The sequence below is a fragment of the Mya arenaria genome, chromosome 3, assembly GCF_026914265.1.
Source record: "Mya arenaria isolate MELC-2E11 chromosome 3, ASM2691426v1".
Classification (NCBI taxonomy): domain Eukaryota; kingdom Metazoa; phylum Mollusca; class Bivalvia; order Myida; family Myidae; genus Mya; species Mya arenaria.
In genome coordinates, this window is record NC_069124.1 from 65,064,027 (window position 1) to 65,087,034 (window position 23,008).

The following is a 23,008-nucleotide window of genomic DNA, read 5'->3' on the forward strand; positions in this document are numbered from 1 at the left end:
GGAAAACTAGCCCGGTGCACTGGATCTACGCCATCGGCAGTATCTGAAAAAGGTGGGTGTAAATCTGGGAAACCGCATTTATTATCAGTTTGAGAAAGTTCTTATCCATCATAAGTAGTGATCATGTATGTAGCTTAAAGAACATCTGAATTTAAGTATTCTAAAAGATATAAGGTTTGGTCTGGGATCTAAACTTGAATATTGATGCCGAAACTGTGAGTTTCGCTCAAAACATTAACGGACTTATAGCGAGTTCTTCGACGGCATATAGACCAGATTAATCACTTACATATAATTTGAGGGCTACAGTTGATACCTCTGTTATATACTGCAGGGACTGTCCACATGAGCCTCTTGTCTGTGAGGGGAAAACAGGCTTAGGAGACTGGTGGTACCACTCCGCATTTCTGAGCTGTGTTGGTTCTCTGGCATGAAAGACACTGCAACTGAACAATTCACTGAAATGTCTGTTCAGAAAAAAAAGAAACAACTATAACTGGGCAGCCTTTGTCACCCAGTGCACACCCAGAGTATCTTGTTACTTGACAGTAGCCTCATAAAGATCTGAAAGTCACATAAAGTATCAGAAAAATGTTAAATATAGCACAAAGCGTAACCTTGAGGTTGGCAGATATCTTAAAGGAAAACAAAATCTGGTAGAAATATGTAAAAGAATATGCCAAGAGCATTTTAGGCCCAAATTTAAAGTATTACTCACTAACACGGTAGGGCTTATTTAATCAAACACCATCAAAGTAACACGGGGAAGTATGAAATGGGCTTTAACTCCTTCACAAATAAAATGTTTCAGCTGTCCATGACTGACACTCTTTAATAAATTTCAAAATGGCTGAAAATGGCTGAAATATCCGAAAAATGTGACTTGTTGCTAAAATGCGGGCTTGAAGTTTCAGACAACAGTACAAAGACTTTTTGCACATAGTCAAGGGCAGATAAATCTTTAAAAAATGTCAAAATTTTAAGATTTAAATAAAATTCAAATTACACAAACTTTGATGAAATCTTTTCAGAAACTAGGTGTCTACCCATCTTTACCTGAATGTGAAATTTGCTGTTAACTGCATATAAGCTGAGATTCCTTAAAATGCTTGCAAAATCTTCTTTCCGCTTATAGGTTTCCACTCACAATGAGATTCTGTTCTTTGTTATATGTAAAATTACTCAATTCACCACTACATTATGAATTTGCAGAACAATTGTCAGCTAAAACATTACTTTCCCACAAATAATTAATAGTTTGTCTGTTAATCTAACACCATAAAACCATATCAAAATAGTTTCGTTTTTCTGCTATCCTTATTTATTTACATTCACTATCTATAACACCCATGGGACACAGTCATGGCCGCATCTTTGGGATCATCTCTGAATCCATCTACCAAAGATAAATCTAGAGGCCATGCAAAATATCATTCAAAACCACATTTATGTCTTCAAATATGATATAAAGTTTGTATAAACTTAATAATACATACAAGAATGCAATATACACATCATCAAATGCTACCTAAGGAGGAGAGTAACATTGTTTTTAAGAATCGCTTGAAGGTATCGGAAGCAATTAGTTGAGGGCCGACATCTTAATTGAGATAAAAGTTTGGTTCCAAACAACATGGCGGGTTTATAAGAAAAAGTACCGATTCTGGTACAAATATTTGCCTTGTAAATGGACTTTTTCTTCGTATTTTGAAAATTGTATGTGTCCAGCATGTAGCGAAATGCATTTTTTTCAATGAGCATCTTGGTTTGGTATCATAATTTTAAAAATAAAAAAGTTATTAAAAACATTGTGGTTGTTTAGAAATGAATGTGTTGATTTTATCCACAATTTAACATAGTTTCTTGAAAAATGTGACATTTTTGTGCATGTTATAACTGTGCAGGCATACATATATTCCTATTCTCCAATATATGTTTGTGCTTATCCCCCCCCCCCCTATTTTGTTTCTTGCGAACATTTTACGCACATTTTGGTGAGACTGCTAATAAACTTTTTTTTCCTTTCAATATTACAAGTGTGTCACATCGTACATGTTGTACAAAACAAATAAACTGTATACAACTTACAACTTACGGGAAATAAGTAATAAAACTGAAATTATTCAAGAATACCCTACGTTCATTTTTCCATAGTTAACAGTAAATATAACTAAAATTATTCTACAATACAGTAAATCGATTTTGATTTTTGTGTGCAAAAATGATAATCATTCACAATAGCATTTAAATGCATATATAATGCAAATTTATACGTCATCAAAAAGTCTACAAATTAAAGTTAACATTTGTATTAATTGGAATATTTCAGATACGGGTCTAGAAACATATTTAATGTACTAAAACGAAGTAGAGCCCAGATATTTCTTCTACTATATGTTATTGAAAGAAAGGTCTTTAATTATTTATCAAAGCAAAAAATTTAGACCATTTTATTTCACAGGCCACAAACTTATGATAACAGCTGGTCAATATCAACATTTATCAAAGTACTAAGGCCGGGTTTAGACATCGATTTCGAATTGAAAGACTTATGATCATTAGCGATTTTTAGAAATAAAAACAGATGATAAAAGGTGAACTATTTCGCAGAGGTTTGTTTTCATTATCTCAAATATGTGCGTGAAACGCTTGCAATATACAAGTTGGAAAGTAGGAATATATACTTGCAATGTAAAACAAACTAATATAAACTCTGCCATTAAAAGAGGCTGCAATTTTTTCTCATAAACTGCACCATTACACATGAAACAATTTTCGGTCTTTAACTTTGTTTTCAAACCATCTAGTTCTTCTAAAGTGAACATTGTGCTCAAATCCAAAATGCGTGGAAACATTACAGCCTATTGAGCCAAAAGACAAGGATTTTTGAACAACGACCCTTCAGTGTGATCTTGACATCTGATCTAAAAACATTTGTGTTATTTTGAAATCAATCCATGCATGCCGGACAGCCCGGACAAGCTAAAATACGTAGAATTCAAATTTTCACTAGATCCGAACAATTACTTAACTAAACTACCATCTAATTTAAAAGGAAAACACGATCATACTTAAATTCGTGACATACTTTCATAAAGATAATTTAAAAAAAAATCCTTCCGTTTTTTAACAATTGACTGTTCCACCTTTTGACATTGAACTTTAATTGATTACTCAAGGCCTATTGAAATACAGAGATAACAAAGAAAATGCAGTAACTAAATGTAATGACGAATGAACTGGTAACCATGAAAGAACAATAAAAAATCTTACCTTTCTATATAAACTTTTCAAATAAACGAGGGTCATTAAAATACGTAGACTGTGTACATAAATCATTTAAAAGAGGTAAAAATTATAATTGTACGCATCACAGAAATCGTCAGAATATTTTCGTATCTAATTCAGGTACATATATATTGCTTAATGTAATGATATTTAAAATAGGTGAAGTAAAGCAAGATGGCACAACGCAATGACAGCACAATACGTTGTTTTGATTTGTGCTAAAATACCATTATTCAGCTTTGAATTTAATAAAGCATATTTTCACTGGTGAAAATATAGGTTTTAGTTTAAACATTATATATTTTACTTATTTAGCTTATACCAAGTCACTTTCGTTGGCACGATGTTGCGAGAGAGTGTGGTCTGGTGTTGTTGGGGGAAACCGGAGTACTAGGAGAAAACCCACTTTTCCGGCTTGGTGACCACTAACAAAACTCCCTTGCGCCCAGGCCGGGAATCGAACCCAGTTGTATAGTTTTTCTATGACCATGAGTTGATTAAAATACGACCCTAGACAGAAATAAAAAAAGTTTAATTTATGCCTATTTCGGAGTTTTATTAATATTTCATTTTATTTTTCTAATTTAAAATATACCCTTTTTGATAGGAGACTTTTCGACGCCACTTCCCTTGGGACGCCCCTCATGCAAACTGATAGTTGATGACGTAGCTGTTAATTTCCTTTTTCCGGCTCGGAACAAAAAAAATCCCGGCTTTATTATATTTTACTATTCAAGCGTTTTTCAGTGTAAACATTTTATGGACATTAATCAATGAACTTTTAATAATGTATCTAAGTTTAAAAAGATAATTCGACACAAATGTAGTTAATTCACGAACGTACTTTTAGATGAAACAGGGCATGACTACATGACCAAATTACTACGCCGCAATCTACTGAATGAAAATTTGAAAGGTCGAACGTGTTAGCAAAACATTTGCGGATTACCATTGGATAAAAATAGTTTTAGAGTGTTTTTTTTTCATGGTACATGAGTATTCAGTCATCCGTCAATGTTAGAGACCAGTCTGATTCGCTTAACATTTTCCAGGTAAAAAGCGAAGACCACGCTAGTTTGTTGCCAAATTTTGAGGCGTGGGTGACGTAAAAAAATGATCAGTTAGTTGTTGTTTGAATTTTCCCGAGATATTCGTATTACAAAGACAACAGTTCAAAAAGATTTTCAAGCGGTTAAATAACATCGTTTTTATGTTTTAGCCAATGTGTTCTTCTGTCATTTGCTTTGTATGAAACGTTTAGCTTCAAAGTTCAATAAAACGTTTGAAAAAACAGGATTACCATTTGTCTAATAAAAGTTAAGTTGTTTATTTCCAAATATATCTTTATTTAAACTTATGCAACCTTTTTTAAATATCAAATCATTACTTGTGTTGGTGCAAAAGTGACGTGTTCAGTTTTTATCAAGGGAATTACCTACAACGGATTATAAAAAGAAGTTCTTAAAGTCGATTTTTTCACTCCTGTGTTTGCAGTGAAAATATCAAATTGATATTTTCACTATTGTTATTGTACTGAGTAAATTCAATATTTCATCAAAACGCATGAAAAAAAAGTTATTTTCTTTAATTATTTTTAAGGTAGATCTTGACTACAAAGAAAAATCTGTTTCACCAAACAAAACAATTACCAAGTGTAATCCATCGTGCAGTTTCTTTTCTAGAAAATAGTTTGTTTGCATAATTTTGACCCTAACACGCTGAGATAACGTCGTTATTTTATGTTTATTTTCAATTTGCACTTGGGGCTGTCATTTTTATGATGTTCAAAAGTATGAATTTGTCAATGATAATGTCACACTTAAAAATAAAACCAATGTATCAGTGGTATCCATGCATATATTTCGATACCACTTTTGAACATATTTTATAAATTTGTTTTAACAAACACACGAAACAGATTATATCGTCCACATTTCACCATCCTACATTTCTATCATTCAATAATTCGGTAATAAAAGCTTGAATCTCAGAAAGTTTGATTCCTATTTGATGGATATATTTACGTTTTATGAACAATACATTAGTGTATTCAGTCACAAAATGCAGCATTATACGCATGTATATATGTTTAATCAGTAAAATATTTATAAACAACATATATGCCGTGGTAACATTTTAGTGTTAAAACGATCAACAAAATACATAAGGTCAATGTATGTAGTATGATGTTCTTTCAGGTTCTTTAAAAGAATAAATTGTTTTATATTTTCATCAATTCTTATGATAAGACATTAAAACATTTAGAAAGACTACACAATGTATGTGTTTTTGAATGGCCCTCGTACATAGCATGCACATATATATTATGTCAAATGTACATTATTTAAATTTAGAAATGTAATTACCAAAGGCTATGAAAAAGAAAGGCGAAGTTGAAACCCAACTAAAGTCTAATCTCTTGAGTTTAACAAAAAAAACTTTGGATAACTGTAGTCAATCTTATACTACTTGCGATGTCAGTTTTTTTGGTTACTGGAATTTTAATAACTTTGGATATTGGAATAATATTTGTCAAAAAACATTTTCATATCAGCATGTTTATACCACTTAACCAAAATTGCTGATATTGATCTTGCTGAGTCATTTTCGATTTGCATTTTAACATCTCACTTTTGTTACAAATTGAGAGATCCGATAACCAAACAAACCTTAATTAGATAATAAGAGTACAACCTTAAAATTGAGAGAGAATTGAATACATTATTCAGATGTTTATTAAACGTAAGTTGATATAACGCCGTACCAGCACAATATTTATCTGCTTTGCGACAGAACTAAAGAACACCAACATTTAAGCATTCTACCTTCAATCTTAATGATGCACTTTTACCCCCAAATACAATTTACAACAATTAATACAACTGTTTAAATATACCAAAAAGGATGAATATATGTCGAAAACAATGGTTCTTATGAAGGATACTGAGTTTAATTTGAAAGAAAGGTGTAGAAAACACGGTATTTCAACCTTATGAGACGATGGTCGATCACAGAAAATAAATTAGCACTCTCCAATCATTTAATATTTTCAGCTATTAGATACACGGTTACAATAGTTATCAATAATTAATAGTTTTCCATAAATTAATATTTTAGTAAGTAGTTGAAGGTTTATCACTCAAATTCATGTTTGTTGTACATGTGTATGCATTAATTTTAAATAAAAGTGTCACTTTAAGATCAAAAGGAAATGCACCAAATTCTTTAAAAACAAAACCGTGGAGTAGACAATTGTTCTTTAAGTATCATTGCATGAAATTTAAATTCAAAATAAGAAATATATGATTTATTTTCACTGTTATAATAACACTTAATAATTAAACAAAGTATTTACCAGTGTCACTTTCATTTCATGTATAGTTCATAAACATCTCCATTTATATAAATATATTCTGTTTATAAAACCAATTATATAATTAATTATTGCGTTGAAAGCATTTAAAATTTAAAAAAAAACAGGAACACATACTAGTTACTCTGTTCATAGATACAATATCCTGACATTCCTTTAAACATGTACAATATTAAATTCCGAGTGTTCACACTGCCCTATGCCCTGTGTGTATTGATATATTTATTAGCGCAGCGTAACCTTTTGTAGATTCATTTCATTTATCTCCATTTCATCTACATTCACAGTGCATATTCTAAAACGGAAGATGATCTAGATATGTGTCATTGTACAATATCAGTAGTAATGATAAAATACCAGCAATACGAGTGCTGTCATAGATAAATGTAGTTATCACTCATGTTTTGCACCATTTTCCCATCAGATTTAGAGCACAATTAAAAATATGTACTTTATATTTTTTTTAATTTCGGCTTCAAATGGCTTCATTTGTTGATCATGTTTAGACAGTGCCTGTAAGAAAACATTTTAGAGGCAATTCAGGTCAATGCGCAGTGTCAGTATTTTACCAATACCCACAAATAGTGGAATGTAACTCATTAGAATGAAGTATCGTTACAAAATGTTAATATTTAAAACCCGCTCATTTAAAGTGACTCGATCATGGTTAGTAAAATGCACTCTTTTTTTCATTAGGAAATAATGTGTGGCAAACCATAAGGAGTGTTAAAACAAAAATACCAAAAGCTGGAACCCTTCAGCAAATGTTGATATTTGCTCAAATATCGGCTTAAAAAACCACAACTTTAAATAGCGTTATAATTAAAACGCGATTGAAAATTAATTAGGCTGTGGTGTTGCGTGATTGGTTGATTGACATTATGACGTGATGCTACCAATGTATTCTTAACAGGTCAACCTATCCACCACTTTCCTTTAAGTCCCGGTGGCGGTGTGGACTAGCATGCTGTTTTATATTTTGCCTTTGATTTTATCGGCTCGGGTTCGAACCCCACTAAAACCAAATCCTTTCTTATGCTTTAACTGTATCTTTTCCTGCAATATCGATATCATGGAGTAAAATAATGATAAAATAAGTGTTTTCAGATGCATTACCGGGAAAACTATTTTTGGTCCAAAAACATGAGCAAGTCACGTTAAAAGACTAACACTTCATTGATTATTCCGCACAAGGTTCTGATAATAAGATGGTATCAGATCAAAGAAAAATAAGTGTACATTTTGTCTCTTGACAATACCAAACCGTATCTATGCCATGCATACGGATTTTCTTTTGTTAGTAAAGATTTTTTGATGCGATTTAAACACATCAACAGCTAAGTCGAAGTAGTTTTGGTTGATAGGATAAACGTCCTCCAGGTGAACAAAAGTCCTGAAAAAGAATTTTGATAAGTTATCATAATAATTCTACGAAATGTCGTTTATAAGAGAAGGGGCCATTGTGTTGGCCTTTTAATTGTATTAATAAAAAAGTCAGAAATTCTACATTAACCTATATTATGTCACTCTCGTTGGCACCATACTGCGCGAGATGGTGGTTTTGTTTTGAGGGAAACCGTAGAACCCGGATGAAACCCACGTGTCCGGTTCGGTGACCACCAACCAAACTCACATGCGCCCAGGTCGGAAATAGAACCCGGGTCGGGCCGCCTTGGTAAGAGGCAAGTACACTACCCACACTACCCACTGCGCTAACCGGACAATGAAGTCTTTAAGTAATATATGACACTTCTTACTCTTCGTGATTACAAAATTTGACGGCGATTGTTTTATCTGGCGTTGTTTTCCCGCTGGTGTCCGTCGTTTTGCATGCTTCACCAGGAAGGTAATTATCTTTTTCGCGACCAATAACGTATTTAAAATTCTAAAACCGACACAATGTTTAGTTATAACGGTGCACCTTAAGCTCGTACAAAAGTGTGTTGACAGTCTGTTAAACGTTGTAATTGGCCGGCGACTGGTAGTTGGAACTTTTAGTCGGTAGGAGCTTTCCGCTGCATCATCAAAACTTTTTCGACACCCAAACTGGCTTGAAAATATTTTAATATACATGAATCGATTGTGCAAGGGTGGGGAACCGATCGCCGACTGGACTCGGATTGGTTACCGGCACTCGCTAATAAGGTTTGTTTGTAAAACATCAGCAATAAATTAAAAAACAACAACAACAATGGGTCCCCGATTATTCTTAGAACATCGACTTAAAACTCTGATATAATTTAAACTACAACAACAAACAAACCACGTCAGTAGTTGTCGTTGGTCGCAGCTTCTCTAATTGCCAGGAGTCGGCGATCGGTCGTTTCACATGTGCGACTGCGGTTTTACTTCCCTACAACTTAATGTTGATATGTAGTTTGTACAGAATAATTGTTTATCCAAGGTTATTGATGCAAATTCTAATATCAATTAATATAAGAGATTAAACTTTGCTACCTTTAAATCAACATCAGTACTAGGTCTGGTTTTCCTCAAAAACATATGGTTTGCTTGTTGATTTTGTTGTCCGGCTCCATCGCGTTCGGTCAGAGTTAAAGGGTACATCTGGTTTCCAATATACTTGCTGACTTTACCTTTTCAAAAGAACAAAATCAATACAGTTCATGCTAGATTCATTCTCTTCATGAGATTCATAACTTTTTAAAGAGAAAATCTTTTGCGAACGACTGACTTACCACATTTAAAGCACCCACACTTTTCATCTGATACTATAACATTTGTTTGAAGCATTCCCTGTCCTTTCTGTTTAATGTAGTGAACGTATTCTGAATATTTCTGCTGAGATATTTTGAACATTTTGAACGCTGAAAGATGACATACAATGTTTACACAGTTAAAGCACTTAGTCAATACCTTGTGAATAAAAATGTAAAAAGCCGCCTAAATTATCTTCATTTTTAAATTAAACCGAAACCTTAAATAAAGGTATCCTTAAGCTAGGATAAGCATTAAACAGTGGTCTGTACTGTATAAAGTCATTAATTATGAATATCTGGCAGTGACAGTGAGAGAACAAATATAATTTTACTAAATGCTTTTTGGGGAATTTTTGTGCGAAGAACGTTTTCCTTTTCTTTTGACTAAGCGCTAAAGAATAATGACATGCAGACACACGATAGATGCTTTCCAAACAACTCAAAGCGCGGCCTGTTTGCGAATCATATTGATATTTGTAACCAGGAAGTTAGTCGAAAGCTGCCTTTGTCAAGGGGGAGGGCGTCATTTCGTTTCATGCAAACATTAAGTGAGAAAAATGTTTCATGGCAAACAAAATGGCGGATTTAGAATGAAAAGTATCGATTCTGGTACCAACGTTTGCCTGGTAAGTGGACTTTTTCTTTAAATTTTGAAAAATGTATGCGTCCAGTATGGGGCGAAAAACATATTCTTCGATCGACACCTTAGTTTGGTATCATAACTTTAAAGATAAAAAAGTTATTGAGCAGATTGTGGCTTAGGAGACAATGTTTACAAATAAACGTGTTGATTTTATCCACAATTTTTCGTATTTTCTCGGCATATACGGTATATCTGTGCATGCTGTAACTTTGCTTGCATGTATATATTTCTGTTTTCCGAACTTCATGAGTATTAGTCGACTGTACATGTTTCCAGGCCGATTGTTTGTTCCTTAGTCCACCTTTATGTTTACTGCAAGCATATTACCCACTCTTTGGTGAATTGCAAACAAACTTCTGCACAATTATTCAGCTTTGAGAGGATACGTTTTTAGTTCTGAAAATCGCTAATGATCACGAGTATTCTACTTTGGTATGTGATATGTATCATAATTTGAAGTCAACGACTTTCTACTTCAGGAACGGACTTAAACTTCACCATGGCCCGATTTAGCAGGCGAACGAGAACAATCACAGAAAATCACACAAGACCGCAGTGACAAAGAAATCCGTCAATACATGAACATAAACTGCTAGCCTGTCCCTGATTATTTGACGCTAATCTTTGGTATTGTGAAACATTAGCCGATAACTTAAGCTGTCGCCTTGGCATTGCCCCGCCTCTAGACTCCTCATTATCGCTCCAAACCTGACCTACTCCATCTAAACGTACGTTATCAGAAGTTCTATTGTCCCTAAATTTAAGCGTTCCTTCGAGTGTACATGCAAAGCAAACAGCAAGACATGATCCTCATATTCAAGGTTTTGAATCTTATTTTCGAGTAAAAATCAAACATACAGAGCAAACTCCCGCTTATAGAACATCTGAAATTAGTGCCCAAAATGAAGAAAGGTATGCAAGATAACCTCATATAATAGGTTAGACTGTTCAAGTATTTGGACCGTTTCATGAAGCCATATGCGTCAAGTCTTTTTTGTAAATAAGTTTTGACATGTTTAAACAGATAATGAGTCGTACTAAAACTATTAAAATGAACAATGCAAGAATATACCCGGATAGTAAAGGTCATCCTCCTTATTGTGGACAAAGCTTAAAGGTCCTTTCCTTCGCTTTGGCATATCCGTGTATATCAATAACACTCTGTAGTCAATGTAAAATTTGGACAGCAAAATATATTTTGCGAATGTTGAGGTGTTTTTTTTGTCACAAATGGAGTTGACAATCAAATACCACTGTATTGAACTCGCATGCAATGACGAGAGCTATCTTATATTTTCATCTGATAAACTAAATATAGTCCTCTATAAACGGTTAATCAGCTGAATTGATTAATTTGTTTTTAAGTACGTAGCAATCACAGCAAAAATAGTTTGTCTAACAGGTAATGGACTAATTGTTCATAATATTGATCAACTTAACAGCGCTGTCACTGTATCCTTGTTAACTTTTAAAAATGAAAGAATTTATGATGTGCTAATATATTTAAATTGAACAAGCAGAGCTGAAACAGTTGTCTGAACATGCGTGAGGAGTATCAAAAGTTTCAATCATACATTCAGAGAAGTAAAGATTTGAAAATTAACATCGATCACGTTCAAAAAGTTCTTCACTTAAAAAGTACATTAGAACAATCGGCCCATTATGAGACAATTAGTATAAAAAGTGGGATTAATGAGAATGAAATAATGCAAATGTTTTTATGATTTATTTGGGTACAGGTTTATATATAACTAGTTTAAGTAAATGCCACTGGAAACCTTGGGTAGTGTGGCCGATAACTCAAAAGAGTCGATCTATAATGAGCAATACAGGTTATATATCTTTCTTTAGAAAAGTTAAATGTCCTAATACGTCATGCAGAAATTGCAATTTCTTCGAACAGAGGCAATGGTTAAAACGGATTTGGTTGGAAAAAACCCTGTTTCACAACAATTTCATATTATTTTTAAACAGTTCAGCGTTTTGAAATTATTTAAATTAAAGAATACATGATCATTTGATAGAAGTATGTATATAATAAAACATGTTGTCCGGTTAGCGCACTTGGGTGTATGTGAGTTTGACTTGAGGTAACCAAAACGGACCAAAGTGGTTTTCCTCCAGGTATACACGTTTCCCCACAGCTCACTACACTCTCGCGTGAAATCGTGCCAACCAGAATGATTTATATAAGGTTGTAATTACTTGTTTTACAAGCGTTTAAAAATAGTCTTAATTATAATCAGTCGCATGCAAGTTTTTAAGAGATCACGCATCTACTTAAGAATATTAGAAAGCAAATGAAGATCAATCAATCCGTCGTTTTATCAACCCAGAAAAAGTATGAATATTGGCTAAATATAATATCAGAAATTGGAATAGAAGGGCATGCACACATTAAACTATAGATAAAAGTGTATACAACTTAAGAAAAAGTTTAATCAATATTGTTAATACCAAATTTGTTATCATTGTATTTGGAATGGATATTGTTTCACAATCGCTTAAGGAAATGATATGTTCTATTAATTATATGTTATCATCAAAGGGGCGAATTCCCCCTCCCTCGCCCATCCTCATCGAGCTGAATACCTCCCTTTTTCAGCAATCCTTAACACAGCTTTATTCACCCACCCCGAGTCATGATTAATGTTTAACCAGTTGAAACAAGAAGAAAATATAAAAATATCATGAAATTTTGTAGCGCACAACTTATATTTAAAAAAAGAATGTAACCTTCACAAAATATTAATGGTTACAAACGACAAACAACCAAAAAAAATAAAAAAATATAAATTTCCTATACATTATTGAATAAACTTGCACCTATTTATGCAAAAAAAAAAACATTTATTTATAAATTGTCACGACCCTCAGCACCATGAATGTGAAGAAATTCCACTTGAGTACTTAACACTAATCAACATTAGCACAAATGTTAAGTTTCTAATAACTTAAATACAACAAAAACTGGTTAATCAGAACAAAGAGCCATTTAACTTTAAATCTTACAAAGATGGTAAGTAGCTTATGGTTTGGTGGGGTAAAACCTTGTTTAATTCACTGTTATGTGTAAATGAAACAACCGCTGTTACAGTATTGGCGAATGTCTCCGCAGTACCATCCAGTGTAATGTATCATGCAAGACCCCACCCCCCTTGAATAGGACACATATTGTCATTGTTTGCAACACCACAGGAGACCTGGGCATTTACACTGTAATATGACAGTGTAGTTGTTTGGTTGATGTCTGTACATTCTGCCAAAACCCCTTCTGCTATGAGACCCCAGCAAATTTGAGGCATGGGATGGGCAATTGCATATTGGATGAAATCAATAGGTTCATATAGGTTTTCTAATTGGTGCTTACCTTAAATTTAGCTATATTTATCAAATTTGAGCTAGCATCTCAAATACACGGCGCACATGTGTTATACAATGTGATTACATATATTGAACCATTTAAAATGGTTTTAAGTTTTAGGTTTTTGTATACATTGGTCTGAACAAGTTTATAACTGGGTACACTAAGTGAATGCAGTTTCTTTGCAAGCATAACAACTCCACCACCACAGCCATCATATCCACTAAGCATGTTGGCATAGTATTTGTACAAGATAACTTTGAAGTTAGTGAAATTAGGCTTGGTTTCTATTGATTAAAACAGTAAGTATCCATATGATAATAATAAATCAGCATATAACAAGCATACAATGGGGTCATCAATGAGATATTTTTTACGACAAGGGAATAAAATGGGGTCATGAATGAGGTAATGTTATGACAAGGGAATGAAATGATGTTTAGAAAATCCAAAAAAATATTTTGTTTGATGTGATATGTTTACTGAAAAAGACTTAAGGTGTTATGTTTAAATGCTGCAATCACACATATTTACACTTAATTGTACTAATGTATGTGCATATATGCAACATTTCACCAGTGTAACCTTGAACTTCGTATTGCACTCGACACATCGTCGTTATGTACCGAACACATGTTACTGCTTCACCCGCGTAGATTAAGCCGTTTGTTTATAGTATGTACTAACATTGCTTTATCTTTAAGAAACAGGATTAGTGTGTGACCCAATGGTGTTGCACATCGCAGGTGAATAGCAACCAGCTTGGAACATAAAAGAAAAGTAATTTCTACCACCTCAGAAAAGTAGATCCAATGATATAACCATGCTAGAAATTTTTATCATGACCACAAATTTTCACGCACTATTCAAGGAATAATGCTTGACTCTCCTTAGAAATATTTAAAGACCGAGTGGACTATTCATATAATCTGAATCACTGCGCACATATCCATGACAACAACGAATTATCGCATATTTATACGCAATTATTTTCACTTTGCACAAAAGAGTCCCTCCAAAAAATACATTTTTACTTAATTTTGTTTAACTGAGGTGGGAGAAAAGGCATCTACCATAGCAGTTCGTGTAAAATAGGTTTATCACGACCATCGCGCAGGGTGTTTTGCGAAAACTCGTTAAACCTCGTTTCCGCAAAACACCCTACGCTCGGGTCGGAATGAACCTATCTTACATTCTCGGCCATGGAAGATAATCCTTCTTGGGCCAATTGTATAAAGCTGGATAACGTTTCATCACTTTATACTTTGGTCAGTTTACATATTCAAGCAACTTCAGCAGTCAGCAGTCATTATTGGATAAATATTGACCATTAAATACATATTTGGAATAACTTAATCCTAATTAAATAATTAATAGGCCCCACATTGCCGGCTGCATAACATTATGTTTTAATTTCGATGCAACTTAAGAAATGATGTAGTCATTTGCCGTAAAAGGCTTCATAAAACTTTATAATCATTTCTAACCCGGACATGCCATCATGAAATCGTTTTAAAAGCTGTACTTGAGCGAAAATCTTGGCCGAAGAAATTTCCCTACAATGACTGGAGATCACCAAATGTGATTTTTCTTAACGTGACAAGGGGTTTAAATGCACCCCAATTATTAAAATCTGATTAAGAACGAGCCCTAGGCGATATATGAAGGTCTTTAAAAAGAAGGTTAAAGAAAAAGCCCTGCCATTCTGCCTGCTTTAATTCCGTTTCTGATTATTTAGTCTCAAACGATTAATGCGTTTTGCATTGGCAGGGTTTGCATTGAAAGACCTAAGATAGTTTGCGTCAAAATATACGTTCCCCAGAATTAACAATCTAGAAACCACATATGAAACCATTTACTAATAACCGTGCGTGACCTTTCCTCGAGAATAGTTTACGGAATTTTGCTTACTTTTTGACATTGAAATGTGAAAAGCCATGAAAGTTTAACCAAAACTATTAATTTACGTGTTCTTTTTAAGAAATTCATTTTGCGTGAGAATAACATGAATATATTGGTCATGATAGCTTTGTACAGTAAACGCTTTAGCATAGTTCAAGTGAAAGAATGATAAATTAAGACAACATAAAGAAAGGAAGCATATAATATGATAAACGAACAATAATCTCAATCGTAATTATGCATGTTTTTCTAGATGCGAAAACATGTAAGTCTTCCCAAATATATACTTACTTTTCTTCTTAAATATTTATATATTCTATTTATCTCTATGAGTCGCTCTTTTTAAGTCCATTTAACAGTTTGATATTCAGACCTGCATTGAAAGACTGTCATCATTATTATCAAGGCTAAAAAGTGAACATCTTTAACCCCGCTACCATACCATATGTTGGTAAAAGAGTCTCATTTCCAAAAAGGATGAAAAAATGTCGCAAATAATGGTTCTTATAATGGATACCGAGTTTAGTTTGAAAGAAAGCAGCATTTAACACGGTAGTTCTACCTTATGAGACGATAGTAAATTACAGTTAATATTTTGTCATTCACCAATTGCAATCATTTAATATTTTTGCGTTTTCAGCAATTCAATAGACGCTAATAGTCTTGTTATCTGTAATCAATATTTTCCATTAATTCATTGTTTGGTAAGTGGTTTAAAGTTTATCACTCAAAATCTGTGTTTATTATACATGTGTATGTACTGATTTTGAATTAGAGTGCCACTTTAAAAAATTAACGCTTTTTATAACCTGTCTAAAGTTAAGAAACTGTTTACTGTGTCATTTTTATGACAACTATTGATAAGATATTTAGAATATAAAGGCTATATAACCACCTGAAAGGCGTATAATTAATAAGGCCAATGTCGCTGGTTGTATTCATATACTCAAAACCTCAATTACCCCAAATGTCCTGCTTGCAGAAATAAATGCCTGGTTTCGAGGCATTGAGTCGTTAACAACTTCACTGGATTAGGATCATTATTCAAGGTAATCTTTACATTAATACAGTCAAAGTTTGTATTGAGTGATGAATGATGTGATGAAAACAATCTTGAATAAAGCATTAAACACGAAATCAGTCAGTGAGTAAGTTGTCTATTTTCGAAAAGAGTGTTGTAAATGTGTGCTATAAAATAATAATAATAATAATAATAATAATAATAATAATAATAATAATAGCATTAATAAATAACAGTACTAATAATAATTAAATGTTCTTAATAATAGTTATTTATGTTGTTCTATTCTAAGCATGCTAAATGTTTAATATAAATGTTATTCGAGTTGATATGAGTTAATATTTCCATGCAGCTAAATAATACAATGCATTTGACAATTTCACTTATGCTGCAATATATATGGCCCACATACGGATTTTCGTTTGGCTGAAGTCAGCATCCTTGTAAGCAATGTTTCTATTTGCAAAATGTCATTGGCATGATTTCCAAATATCAACAGCGAAGTCGAAGTAATTTTTATTGATAGGATACACATCATTCAGGTGAACGGTTGTCCTGAAAAACGTATTGTGATAATCATTTTTTTTTATATTTACCGATTTAAATAAAGGTCGTTTAGATAAGATATTGGCCTTGGTATGGCCCTTCAAATTGTTTAAATCAAATATAAAATGAAATTTTAAAAAGAAAGATAACTGTTTATGTCAGACGAATAAAAAACCACTGCTTACTTTTCGAGGTTACAAAACAAGACTGTGATAGTTTCATTTGGCATCTTTTTCCCGTTGGTGTCCGTCGATTTGCATATCTCACCAGAAAGGAAAACGTCATTTACGCGACCAATAACGTATTTAGGCTCTAAAACAAAAACTGTTTAGTTATAACGTAAACTTTTAAGCACCAGTCTCACAAGGCTTTACCTCTGACAACCTTACTTAGCAGCAACATAACTTCTAACGGCCAAATACGTAGAAAATGTCAATTAAGTCGGCGGCTCGTTGGCGATCGGTCATACGACTAGTGGCCGAGCGTCTTTTATCCACAATCAACTCTTACGTCCGTCGCAACCAGTATGTGACTGTTCAGTGACTTGTCGGTCGCTAACGATATAAATCAGTCAACAATTATTGACAGCATTATAAAATTTCTAGTAAACCTTTAAGACCTGTAGGAACTATAAGTCGTCGGAGAATGTGAGTTTTTCATGAGCCACAATCAATTGCCGAATTCCGACAACTACTGTTTGCCAGTTTGTTACGAAATTTCGTGAAAAAAGGTTAAAAGTATGTGAACGCTTTTCATGATCCGGCGACTTGTTGTTGGAGCACGTTTATCCAAATAGCATTTAAAACCTCACGCCTTTCGAATTTGTCATGAAGAATAATTTCTAGTCTTCTTTTAAGTGTCCAAGGTCGATCAATCGCTGACCGGTCTCGTATTGGCTGTTTTAGTTGGCGAACGTAGGCAATATATCGGAAATTATTTGGACATGTTTAGGTGATCGACTGCCGACCATTCGTCGAATGTTCTACAAACAGCGAAAACTAACAAAAACCTTTAAGGGATCGCTCGGCGAATGTTAACAATCATTTTTGGAGCTATTCAATAAACGAGGACAACTTAACAGAAAAAAATCTACAAAACATAATAACGGGTAATACGAAGGTATTGAGAAATGGCAATAATGACAATATTAAGCACAGCCCCAGAACGGCAGCATTGATAGTCTAATCCAGTTCAATATATATCGCCACCGTTTGAAGTGCGGCAGAAAATCCGATGCAGCCACATATCTTCTTTCTCCTAAATTATCATAGATTTCTGTTAACAGAACAATGTTGGTCTTTTCTCTTCATTACCTTTGGAACAGTGCAATAACGTAAAATGAAGGTTGTACGATCAAGTTCCCCGAGTATGTTTCGAACGCGGACCACGGGTCTAAAACCTGTTGTTGAATATCGCCAATATACTAAACAACCAGCCGTTTAACCGATGTCCAAGCAAACAGTTTTACAAATTTCGCGTCTAAATCGGTAAGAACTGTTCTTGGTCGCAGCATGCTGTTGCCGATCGTGGAACAGGTGTCAGTAGGACTTTATTTCATTAGAACGTTATGCTTGACATATAATCTACTCAGTGCGCTTAAATTGAAAATGCATATGTCAAAATCAAAAAGTATATACATATGAAAGTTTTCTACCTTTAAATCAACATCAGTACTCAGTATTGTTCGCTTCAGAAACATGTGGTTTGCTTGTTGTTCAAGATGCCCAGCTTTGTTGCGGGCGGTCAAATTTACAGTGTACATCTGGTTATCAATATGGTCGCTGACTGTACCTTTACAAAAGAAAACAATAAAGTACATGTTATCTTCATAATATTGGCTGCATAGCTTTCCATTTTCATTAAAAATTCAATTATTGCAAAGGACTTACCATTTTCGAAGTGGCCACACTTTTCATCAAATACTATAACGTTTGCTTGAAGCATTTCCTTTTCTTTCTGTTTAATGTGGTGAACGCAATCAGCGTATTTTTGATCAGATATCTTGTAGATTTTACTCCATGGTAAAGTTCCTACTGTGTTATCATAAAATTTTAGATCTGCTCCTTTAAATCTATAAACACGTTTAACTGATGCAGGAGCGTAGCTGAATATATAATTTGGATGTAGAGCAATAACCTTGTCATCAGGCTAAAATGAAAACAACACAACTTATCATTATGGGAAAGGTAAAGTACGCTTGAGGGTAAATGTTTGCTTTTACTTCACAAAACCACTTACATGCCATAAAGTGTAGAAACAAAAGAAATATCTCATTTCAAAATCCTCTTCTTTTAATCTATAAACAGCATTTACTGCTGCATGAGCATAGCTGAACATATAACTTGGATGTTGGACTACAATCAGGTTGAAATGAAGACAACACAAAACGTATCATTATATGTAGTGTATAAAATACTTAAGGGAGAAAGTTTACTATTACTTTTCAAATCACTTATATCCCATACAATTTAGAAACAAGATAAACTCATCTTATTTTAATGTGAATTTCACTGACCTGTACGACTTGGAATTTCTGACTCGTTTCTGTTAATACGTCGGATTTGTGTATCATTTCATTGAATCCTAACCCATCTTTAATAAAATATTCGTCATTCTTGTTCGACACAACCTTTCCAAAGTAAAACCAGCCGTCCTCTCGCCAGCGCGCAAGAACAACACCAGAAACTGGCTCCGATTCTGGTGCCTGTGAATTCTTGTCCTTCGTGGGTATCTTTACTGGTTGAATGTCAGAGGGTATAGGTGCTGGTCGGTTATCTGTTTTTTCTGCGTCTTTGTTTCCACCCAAGGGTTTGATTTGTTTTCTTGATAAATGTAATGTTTTTATCTATAACAACACAAATTAAAAATACATTCAAAATGCCTTTGCACCTACATGTATAAAGAAAAAAATGTATCTAGGTATTGATTTAAAATAAATAATTCATGCGCCTGATTAAAATTTCTTACACATTTAACATTATTAATGTCTTTAGTGGTATATAAACTCTAGTCGCATATATGAATTGAACTTCTTATTGTATCTAGTGCTACAATATCTAGCTTTATGTCCTTATATTTTGCAAATTTCTGAAACACCTGGTACCATTGAATAACAGTAATGAATATTAAATATGTATACTTCTTCTCCGGATCCAACTACAACTTTGTATCGCCGTATCCCGTCAGCTGGTATTGGTAAACGATCCACAACACCTTCAACAAAAGCAGATCTTTGTTCACCAATCATGTTATTCGACCAGGACGTGTTTTGAAAATGATTCGGTAATGAATGCGTTCTACATGGTCTTGAAATAGGTGCTAGAACTCTGTCACCAGGCTGAAATGAGGTTTAATCAAAAGTATAATCAAAAGTGTGTGTTTTGGTTGTAGAGAAACGGAATAATAGCACTAGAAAATAGTTTGTGTTACGATTTACTTAGCAAAATAATTACGTACACTGTTTTCATATCCCGAGTGTGCAAAACTCCCACATAGTTATGACATTGTTAACAATACTTTGAAAGTGCAGCAAAACATCGTTACTTTTAATACACCGCCTGGAATGGCCGAGACCTTAAAAGGATACCCTTAAGATATGATGAGCAAAAATCAAAAGTTGTCCTTATTGTCTTAAATATTTATTCCATGTACATTTGGTCACAATTGAAACACTTGTCTGTATTTTACCATTGTTTTACGAAATACTTTCTTTCAAAAAAAAATGAAGAAAGAGTTTGCTTTTAGACTGGATCTATAAGAATACGAGATGCAGGCACTTGCTTAATGGTTTTAAAGGATAGAACGAAAGCAAAAAAAACACCTTCAGTTTCCGCCAAGGCATTGCCCCGCCTCTGAACTCAACATCATCCCGGTCTACCGGATCAACCTCATCATTCCCATTAAAGCGTACGTTGTAAAAATACCTTCTGTTGCCTCCATTCTGCAACGGTCCTTCGACTTTACCTGCAAAGACGATAACTTGTTCCATGAGTCTCACCTTCTATAAAAACTGAAACACATGTTTAAACATGCTGGTAAAAATCGTGTCCGCAGTTCCTTGGAAAAACTGTGCACCAACATATAGCGCGCTATCGAGTCACGATGTATTACGTCACATAGTAATAAAATAAAGCGAACGTCACGATACAGTTTAAAAAATGCTGGAACTTTAGATAATTACAGACTACACATTTTGTTCTAAGCCATTGGTGCAAATTATGTTTTACACATGTTTATTAAACAGTTCGAGTACATACCCTCATAGAAAACTTTCTCCTCCTTATTAAAAACGCGCACCAAGGCAGGAAATCCACTCCTTTGTTTTGCCATTTCGTACGAAATGTAATATATGGACTGAAGAAATATGTTTTGCAAATATTGAGTAGAAGTGAGAAAATACTAGATCATTGCGATAGCCTTGAGGCGTTATAAATTATTTTTCCGTTTAAATGCAATCCAGAGGTATTATAATATTAGTATCAGATAACGACAATATCTGATAATGACCATAGCAAAATTTATTCAATGCAGATAGAGTTTATTAACATGAGGGTATTATAAATGCTAAGTATAACGAGGCTCTATGCACGCACATAATGAATACATGTTTGAAAGAAAGTATAGAATAAGTTTAATATGGTCTAGAAAAAATCGGTTAGATTACAAATAGAATTATAATTATCAATAATCAGAATCAAAATTATGTCAAGTTGAATCATTTTAAATCAGAAAAATCCACATTATGCCAATAACAAAAGGCTCCGGTTCAGATATATAGCATGGGAGAATTTTCCAATTCAAATACGCCAAATAAACGGGTGATATACGTTCAGATAATAAACAGTTTTAACACTTATTGATAAATGATTTTAAAATGTCATTTATGTCATAGGTGTTATTAAGATTTTTTTTTCCATTTCAAACTTTCTTTTAAATGATTTATACAATCGGAAGCTTGTAGATGTGTTTAATGAACTATACCAGTCAATAATAAACAAGTCTTTTAACTATTGTGCTACTGAGAAGGTTGGCCATTTACAGTTATTAACTGTATGTGAAAACCAATTTCCATACATTCCTGTTTTTATTTACATATTTTTAATATTATTTATCCAGATGAGTTAATTTTGACTCCCGTTATTTTGAAGGTCATCATAAAGACAAAACATCGCAAAGTAAAGTTTTGTAGACAATTAAATTGACGAAGGTTGGACTGGGTGTGCTTAAAATCTAATCATCCGTATTTCTATGTCAACTCGAATAGCAAATACACCAGTCTCACCATACACCATAGCGTTTGGGGTTGAGGATCGAAGGCTTAAAATGTGCTTTTAAGATTTGAGTGGTACCTTTTACAAAAGTTTCCAAATTCCTTCCATAAAGAAGTATTGGTTTAAAAAGCTTATCAAACCAAAGTCAATTTGCATATTTATTTGGTTGTATAATGATTTTGCTTTTAATTCAGGCAAATTATTGCTTTTGTAGCTTGGTTTGCAATATGTTTTTATAGCAAAAGGAAATAACGGCTAAAATATATTCCAAGATACTTGTAACCTTTCACAGTTTCTATGTCCATATTATCAAATTGGAAAGCGTGATTTGTCATTTTACCAGATCAGAATATTACAATATTTGTTTTATCAATATTTACTTTCAATTGCCATGTAAGCCAGTAGTCATGACATGCATTTTAACAATCTTGTTAATCATTTGCAGTTTCACAGACAATCGCTGTGTCATCAGCATACATAAGAATACATATTTCCATATATGTCAATAACTGATTTTCACCGATTTCGACGCCACTATGAAGTAAAGCTTTCAAATAAAAATATTTACATAAATTTGAATTTTTGATGTCTCGTGTACTCATAGTATTTTTGTATCATTTGAAAGATTTTAGTATGTAGAGGAAGAATATGTAACCGATACAAAGATTACAAATAGGCTGTGTTGACCTTGAAACATAAGATAATTTTTCTGTTCACGTTTTATTTGAGTTTAAATAAAGAACAAATATTAAAGTGCCATAACTGTGTCTGTAATGTATTTTCAGTTATTAATACCCTTACAAATGATTACAAATTTATATCTGGTTACCATACATCAATATTTAACATAACGGCTAATGGCATGATCGAACATATATTGGTAA

At 33.4% G+C, this 23,008-nt stretch overlaps 1 protein-coding gene across 1 annotated transcript; it reads right to left on the minus strand.

Annotated features, from left to right (window-relative positions):
• Nucleotides 1-321: 321 nt before the first annotated feature.
• Nucleotides 322-21,183, minus strand: LOC128226203 (uncharacterized). Its single transcript, XM_052936094.1, has 6 exons — nucleotides 21,111-21,183; nucleotides 20,675-20,817; nucleotides 19,994-20,191; nucleotides 19,370-19,699; nucleotides 18,744-19,002; nucleotides 322-467 (listed from the first exon to the last, which is right to left on the minus strand). Exons 1-6 carry the CDS (start codon nucleotides 21,181-21,183, stop codon nucleotides 322-324), a joined length of 1,149 nt encoding a protein of 382 aa, XP_052792054.1.
• Nucleotides 21,184-23,008: the final 1,825 nt, after the last annotated feature.